The following is an 8,457-nucleotide window of genomic DNA, read 5'->3' as shown; positions in this document are numbered from 1 at the left end:
ATCTCCAATTAACCACTCAAAAACCGGAGTGGCACTATGGCTCAAGTGGTAGTGTTAGAACACTAGTCTTGAGCACAAAGAGACTCAGGGACAGTGCCCAGGCCCTGAGTTCAACTGACACAGAGACAGAGAGAGACAGAGAGAGACACAGAGAGAGAGAGACAGAGAGACAGAGAGACAGAGAGAAATATAATTAGAGAGGGGGGAAAACACACCATTTCACCAGCTCAAATAAATTTATACATAACACCTAAGATGAATTTTTGAAGAACCCTCATATTTTTAAAAGAATTCATCTGAAAATGATTCCTAATGAAATAAAATATTTCAACAGATTACTTCAAGTAAGGCTGGACTGATTCTAAACCAGCATTGAATCACTGTGACTACTGCCTTTGTGACAGTTATAAACACAGATGCCGATGCTATATTGGTGACTCAGACACTGTCACATCGGCCTCCCTAGGAGAAAGATTCAGAAATGGAGAGAGACACACAAGGTGTTTATTGGCAAATGACTATGAAGGAGAAAGGGTAAAGGGGTGTGGGGAAGGACGCTTTCCTGAAATGTAGTCACAGCAAAGGCCTCAGCCAATCAGATGAGGAGCTCTGGAACTAGGCTAAACCTGTGTTGGTGAAGGGGTAGTAGATGTAGGAAGCAAGTACAGACAATACAGCTTTCATTAGCTGATGGCACCCCCTAGAGGTCACGGGTAGTTATTACCACCAGCTATGGGATCTGAGTATATATCAGTCCAGAAGTGGCAAACTAGCAGCTCAAACCACCCCATGACCTGCTTGTTTTCAATGGCCAGATATGAGGGGGTACCTCTCCAGGACCATGGCACATTTCTTTTCCCAAAGAAAACTGCATGAAGATCAATACAATCACCTACCATCCCTCTGCTACAACTGGTCTCAATGTCTCTCTCTTCTAGATTATTTACCAGTACTTACTTCTCAAAACTGTCAAAGTCATTGACAGAAAAGAAAGCCTAAGCAACTGTCGCAGCTAATAGTAGTCTAAGAGGACTTGACAACTAAATATGATGTCCTAGATAGGATCCTGCGATAATACACACACACACACACACACACACACACACACACACACACACATCTTTAGCTAATTAGTATCTGACATCTCCCTGGAATGTAATACAAATTCTGGTTTACTAAATGGGACAAGGGGGTAGGAGTGGGGTGGAGAGGTTTCTACTTGGTTTCTACAAGGGGTGGGAAGTGGAGGGTTTCTACTTCAACATTAAGAAAGTTCTTAAGCTTACAAATCAAGAAAAGTATAGCAGTTCAGCCCACACCCAAATGTGTTCAGTGGAGGGATGAGTGAATGGATCCATGATAATCAAGTGGATCTGCTGTAAGACCTGAAGAGAGAAATGTATGTGTTACCTGGATCCCAGACCACCTGACAGTCTGTCTCTGCTGGCAACAGTAATATTGTGGCTCTTCATTACCAATGCCAGCTTGAACCTTGTGTGTCATGGTCCACACTGTACTTGTGTACACTCCCCTTCCTCAGTGTCAGCAAGCACTGAGGAATTATTGTCATCCACACCTGCAATGGCATCACAAATCGTGTAGTCAAGACTGAGGGCTCTGAAAAATAACCAATGTCTGGAAACTTGTCAAGAGATCATAGGCCTTTATTAGGGCAGCTGTGCCCTATTTCCGGATCATCTATCCTTGAGATCAGTGGTCTAGCTTCAGCAAGAACCTTCCTGTTTCCCCAACTAAGTTGCCCTATTCTATTAGCCACTCCTCATTCTCTACAGGCCACACATCATGATCTTCGTGCCCAGCTGCCATACAGTGGAGCCCTGCCACTAGCTCCCCTTCCCCCTGGCCTTTGCTGCCTGTGAGCCCCACTCCCTAACAGCATCTGGCCTACAGAGCTGCCCTAGCGCTTTTCAGACATACTAGGGATCAACCCCAATGCCTACCTCCTCACTTTGGTAATTGTGCCTTTTGGGGTACCCTTCACCTTTAAGAGAACGCTAAGTACTTTAATGTTCTGTGCTATAACATCCATGAAATAGGAAGTGAGGTATTTGATCTGCTAGCTACAGGGATTTTTCTCCTGGTATACATTAGAATAATTACCAATGTAAAAACTCCCTCCCATCACCACTTGAAACCATCCTGCAAACACACATGAACCTTGGAAAGTACTAAAGTGGTCTCTGGTCCTGATGACCACATTGTGCCTTCTGACATGGCCATTTCAGTCACCCATGAGTCTCCTTCATGTATTGTCAACTAGTGGTTAGTACAGATCACTCCATGACTGGATTTAGGATATCAGGAGGCCTTTAACCCCATCTGCCTTTCAGCTTCTCTGCCCTTTGACTTAAAGGGATGATGAAAAGAGTATCCATTTCTTCTTATTGATCATAAATATAACAAACATCCAACTTAAAAGTAGGTACAGGGGACTGGGAATATAGCCTAGTGGTAGAGTGCTTGCCTTGCATACATGTAGCCCTGGGTTCTACTCCTCAGCACCACATATATAGAAAAAGGCAGACATGGCACTGTGGCTAAAGTGCTAAAGTGGCTCGAGTGTGGTAAAGTGCTAGCCTTGAGCAAAAAGCATCCAGGGACAGTGCTCAGACCCTGAGTTCAAGCCCCGGGACTGGCCAAAAGAAAATAAAAGTAAGAACAGAAGGCTCTTAGTTCCACAGGAAAATTACCTGGATAATATCACATTTTTTATCACAACCATAGAGAAAATCTTGTCCTTACTTTATTACCAAACATAGAGACAATGAAGAAAATTTATACTCCATAGATAGAAACAACTTCATCTATTCTGACATCAATAAACGATAAAAGAATAAAATACAAATTGTGAGTACAGAAATTAAAACAACACATTCTAAGAGTTCTGTTTGTTCATTTGTTTGTTTGCTTCACTGTTGGTATGTTTATCTCCCAAGAGTCTGCAGAAGTGAGAGAAAAATATCTGAAGGCTAATTTTAAACATGACACGGAGATTAAGTGCTAAATATAAAAAATAAACTTTCCTCTTACATACTACACTAGGAAAATTTTTTGGAAACACATTAATTAAATTGGTCTACAATGCATTAACAAACACTTCTTCTGCGAAATATTTTAAACATGATATGTTCTACTCTCCCCCCCCCAAAAAAAAAGAAAACGCCAATCAGGATATGAAATTCTTCAAGTCACAATCCCCTGGAGAGACTAATACAAGTTCATTTATAACCTGAAGTCAGAAGTGCATAGAAACAAGAATTTAAAACTATTGCCCTTGCTCTCAGCGATCTCCTAATAAACTCTCCAAGTCTTCACGAAAGGCTTTGTAGCAAAATGAATCAAGATCCCAGGATCACTGGAGCTTTCCTTGCTGAACTGATAAGTACATTTTGCAGCTGGACTTGTCCATCTGTGGACAGCAGTAAGCTGGGTTTGCTGCTCCCCTTCTGTGATGGAAGAAGACCCAGTAACAAGCCATTACCTCTGCCCACCTACAAGTCTGCATGAGAAGTGCCGCCCTGGCCATTCAGAAACAGACTACAGACAAGAGAAGGAAGTGCAGGGACACACTTCTGCTTACAGATTTCATCCCTGATTAAAAAAAAATGCCCTGGCTTTCAGTGTGAGAATCAAACAATATGCAAAAATGAGATGACCAGGTATCAGTCATGTTGTGGAGTCACGATGCATTGTACCGCAAGGAAAGACTGAAGTTTTTCCTTGAAGTGTCAGGAAACATCTGCTCAAGGGGTCATTCCTTGTGGATCTCACCTCTGAACAGCATTCCTAAACATGTATCTAGCTCATCTACACTTCTCAGTGAGCATGACTGGTACCCAAAATAGTACCTCAAACAGCACCCCAAGTTCTGCAGGGTTTTCAAAATCAAAGAGAGATTGTATCATGCCTAGTATTATTTGGGGGCATTTTTTTTCTAGTATTATATTTTAAATTCATTATTTGAAATGTAAAAATCCATTTGGGAGCTCAATGATCTCTCTCTCTTCTCCCTTTTTTGGGCTGGAGGGGGGGTGGCTGGGGCTTGATCTCAGGGCCTGGGCACTGTCCTTGAGCTTCTTTTGCTCAAGGCAAGCACTCTACCACTTGAGCCACAACACCACTTCCAGCTTTTTTCTAAGTAGTTTATTGGAGATAAGAGTCTCGTGGCCTTTCTTACCCGGGCTGGCTTTGAACCACGATCCTCAGATCTCAACCTCCTGAGTAGCTAAGATTACAAACATGAGCCACCAGCACCCAGCTGATTGCTCTCTTTGGTAACCATTTTATTTTACCAGTTAGGATAATGCACTCCATCATAGGCTAAATGATCCAAACTGATTGTACCCCATTAAAACTGAAGCTGGGAAAAATGAGCTCTTTATGTGATCATCCCAGAACTCTCCCTCTGAGCAGCTCTTTAACTTCTTTTCTGGAAAGTAAGGTCACTCTGGTGTCTCAATGTAGCTAGGAACACTTCACAAATAAGGTCCTCATGAAGACCTCACATTTTATAGAATTCAGAATCCTTTTCACACAGCAAGCGCTCCTTGTCCAGCTTTGGTTAACTCTTGAGTCCCAGTGGGAAATTTCCCTTTCTGCCTCTGGGCCTCTCCTTAGGGACTTGGAAATGGAAGGTAGTGTGGTTCTTTCTGAACATCTGCCAGGCATGGGACCCCAGAGCTTTTGGGGTAAGTTCGACTGGCTACTTTAAAGAACTCTTCTGCTGCATCCAGAGCAATGAGACGGTCCTGTGGGGGGTGGGGAGGGAAAAAAAGATTGTCAAGTCAGAAACCAAGCCTTGTGGATGGGAAAAATCAATCTCACGAAACCAAACCCAAGCTGAACGCTGATGGCTTATGCCTGTTATCCTTCCCACTCAGAAGGCTGACATCTGAGGATCAAAGATTAAAGCCACGGGGCTGGGGATATAGCCTAGTGGCAAGAGTGCCTGCCTCGGATACATGAGGCCCTAGGTTCGATTCCCCAGCACCACATATACAGAAAACGGCCAGAAGCTGTGCTGTGGCTCAAGTGGCAGAGTGCTAGCCTTGAGCAGGAAGAAGCCAGGGACAGTGCTCAGGCCCTGAGTCCAAGGCCCAGGACTGGCCAAAAAAAAAAAAAAAAAAAAAAAAAGATTAAAGCCAGCCTGGGCAGCCTGGGCAGGAACATCTGTGAAGCTCTTATCTCAAATTAATCACCAAAAAAAAAATTTTTTTTAAACTAGAAAGGGAACTGAGGCTCAAGTGGTAGAGGTCTAACTTGAAGCAATAAAACTCAGGAACAAAGCCAGGCACCAGGGGCTCACTCCTGTAATCTTAACTACTCAGGAGGCTGAAATCTGAGGATCACAATTCAAAGCCTGCCTGGGCAGGAAAGTCTGTGAGACTCTCATCTCCAATTAAATCACAAAAACAGCTGGAAGTAGTGCTGTGGCTAAAGTGGTAGAGTTCTCACCTTGAGCAAAAGGAACTCAGGAGTGCCCAGGCCCAGAGTTCAAGCCCCAGGACTCTCTCTCTCTCTCTCTCTCTCTCTCTCTTACACACACACACACACACACACACACACACACACACACACACACACACACACACACCAAGCCCACCCTAGAAATAACACTGAGCAAATAAAACATTTGTGAACTTTTTCTCAACAAATGTAAACACATTTCCTCACTGGTGATGCTTCCCATCCCTCCACCAGTGTCACAGATCTTTCCAAATGACTCCTCCCTCTTAGGTTACATAAACAAGTTTCCTCACCTAACAATTTGACAGCCCGCCCACTAGAATCAGTGGAGAAGCACAGACTCTTGAGCTACATCCTGAGCCTGGATAGGTTTAGGTGTGATCCAGAAATGTGAATTTTCAAAACTTTTTCAGAGACATGGATGGTTGCCATCACTGGAAAGCAGTGCAGAAAATGGCAGCAGCCACCTTGCACCACAGTTACGATGGTAGTCTTGGTGGCGTGGGAGACACCAGTGCAGGGAACAACAGAAAAGGAAAACAAACAAAAGCATGCCAAGCAAAATCAAGGCATGTGAGGAGAAGAACCCACTTACCACCACGAAGAGATACCGCTCGGAGAGCTCCCAGCTGGTTGGGAAAATATTGGTCTCTTCAGCCAGCTTTAATAGCATCTCTCGAGCTTCCTTTGTGTTTTTAGAATCACTCATAGTGCTGAGTTTTGTCACCGACAACAGCAAGTCCGCTTCCCTTTGAAAACCTAAAGTAGAAAAAGTTACCCCTCAGGTAAATGTCTGCCCTGCAATATGGCGCCTGCAGGAGATAAAGAATAGACTCAGATGCAGATTGCACAAACAGTACAACATGGAAACCACAGGTGGCACTCACTGCCTGTGCTGCCTCCTAGAGCAGCAGGTTTGATTAAAACTCCTATAAAGCTCATGCCTGTAATTCTAAGTATTCAGGAGGCTGAGATCTGTGGATTGCAATTGAAAGCCAGCCCAGGCATGGAAGACTTTGAGACTCTTATCTTCAGTTAACTCTTAAAAAATGCCAGAAGTAGAACGCTCAAGTGGTAGAGTTCTGTCCCTGAGCATAAAAGCTCAGGGACATGGCCCAGGCCCTGAGTTCCAGCTCTAGGAGCAGCACCGTAAAACAAAAACAAAAGTGTGCATGTTTCTCTCTCTGTTAACCTTTCTCTCGGTTACGTCTCCTCCACCTCTACTGAGCTACCGACTGCCTGCTGTTCTATGCTGAGCTGGAAATCCAGTTCCTGTCCTCCCTACTCTTCACTTCCTCCTCAGGTCCTTAGAATTATTACACCCACACACACCCCCAACCTGCTCCTGTCCCCTGCTTCTCCAAGCCCAGGTTTCTTTCCCTTAGGCCACATGGTTGGCTGGTGAACACGTCTTGCCCCATGGTAGGAAAGACTAATAGACTTTAAACCTGCCTGGAACCACTCAGATGAAAAGACTATTAGCCCACAGCAATATTGGGTGTTAGATGGCAGAGCACCATCTCATCCCACAGCACCCCAATGAACGCTATAGGAGCTGGAAATGTGGCATCTCTCCTTTAAAAGTTACGATGCCAGGGTGCCATGTTCTTTCAAGGCAGAAGAATCAGGGCCTCAAAATTAATAAATTCATCTTGATGTCAATTGCTCACACTTAGATAATTCTAGCTTCTTCGGAGGCTGAGATTGTGGGGATGGTGGGTCAAGGACAATCCAGGCAGAAAGAAGTCCTGAGAACCCCTTCTCAATGAAGAGCTGGACACTGTGGCCTTCTCCTGGTGTCCTAGTGAGAGAGAAGCCTAACATAGGAGAACCCAGAGACTCCACTTCCCTGTGCTACCCTATACTGAGGACAGATAGAGTAACCTATGGCAGTGTATCTCCAAGACACAGGCTGGTCAGGGAACACAGAAATATCAGGGGTTGCCAGGCACTGGTGACTCATGCCTATAATCCAAGCTACTCAGGAAACCAGGATCTGGGGATCACAGTTCAAAGCTAGCCAAGGCAGAAAAGTTCATGAGACTCATATCTCCAATTAACTACCAAAAAAGCTCAAAGTAGAGAGGTGGCCCAAGTGGTAGAGTGCCAGCCTTGAGCACAAAAGCTAAGAACACAGGCCCAAGTCCCAGTAATTGCACAGAAAAAGGAAGGAAGGAAGGAAGGAAGGAACGAAGGAAGGAAGGAAGGAAGGAAGGAAGGAAGGAAGGAAGGAAGGAAGGAAGGAAGGAAGGCAGCCCAGGTGTTAATGTTTGAGGGCAAAAGAGCAGACTGAGGAAAAGAAATATTACATGGTAGTTTAGACAGTCAGTTACTGGTCTTCATGCAGAATCTAGGGTGGAAAAATAGTTGTGATCATGGTTAGTTCTTTTTTACTACTTCACAATCTCCTCCAGACTCACCCAAATCTTCTAAAATGCATTTCCATCTGTTTCTGACTTCTCTCCGAATCTGCCTCAGGGTATGGATATCATAGTTGAGCTTTTGCCATTCCTGTAAGAAAAATAAAAATTCATTTTTATCTACATCCTCTGGCCTTAACCTCTATCTCATTCCTGAGCTGCCTGTTGCTTCAACCTGTGGTTTTTCTCCTTACTGATCTTCAAAGCATGCCTGAAGGAAGAAGAAAGGTAAACAAGATGGCACTGATACAAACAACAGGTAGTTAGACCAAGTTTATAAAAGAAGAAACAACATCAAGTAGCTTTACTTGACAAATTCAGTATTAGAATTTTGGCCATTTGAAACCAAAACTTGCTCCAAAGTTCAGGTGAAAACTGGAATGCCAAGAATCTAGGTCTTAGCCAGGCACCAATAGCTCACACCTGTAATCCTAGCTGCTCAGGAGGCTGAGGTCTAAGGATTGCAGTTTGAAGCCACCCTGGGCAGGAAAGGCCATGAGACTATTCTCTCCAGTTAACCACCAGAAAAAGCCAGAAGTGGTGCTGTGGC

General features: G+C 44.2%; 1 protein-coding gene across 1 annotated transcript in view; it reads right to left on the bottom strand.

Annotated features, from left to right (window-relative positions):
• Window positions 1-4,174: 4,174 nt before the first annotated feature.
• Window positions 4,175-8,457, bottom strand: part of Mreg (melanoregulin) — a 51,946-nt gene continuing 47,663 nt past the window's right edge. Inside the window, exons 3-5 of the mRNA XM_048344806.1 lie at window positions 7,908-7,998; window positions 6,083-6,246; window positions 4,175-4,769 (exon numbers count right to left, since the gene is read on the bottom strand). Of these exons, the coding sequence (XP_048200763.1) occupies window positions 4,635-4,769; window positions 6,083-6,246; window positions 7,908-7,998 (390 nt within the window). The 3' untranslated portion in view covers window positions 4,175-4,634. The remainder of the gene's footprint in view (window positions 4,770-6,082; window positions 6,247-7,907; window positions 7,999-8,457) is intronic.

Source organism: Perognathus longimembris, chromosome 4, assembly GCF_023159225.1.
Source record: "Perognathus longimembris pacificus isolate PPM17 chromosome 4, ASM2315922v1, whole genome shotgun sequence".
NCBI classification, from domain to species: domain Eukaryota; kingdom Metazoa; phylum Chordata; class Mammalia; order Rodentia; family Heteromyidae; genus Perognathus; species Perognathus longimembris.
The sequence above is the reverse complement of the archived record's forward strand: the minus strand, read 5'-3'. Positions and strand labels throughout refer to the sequence as shown.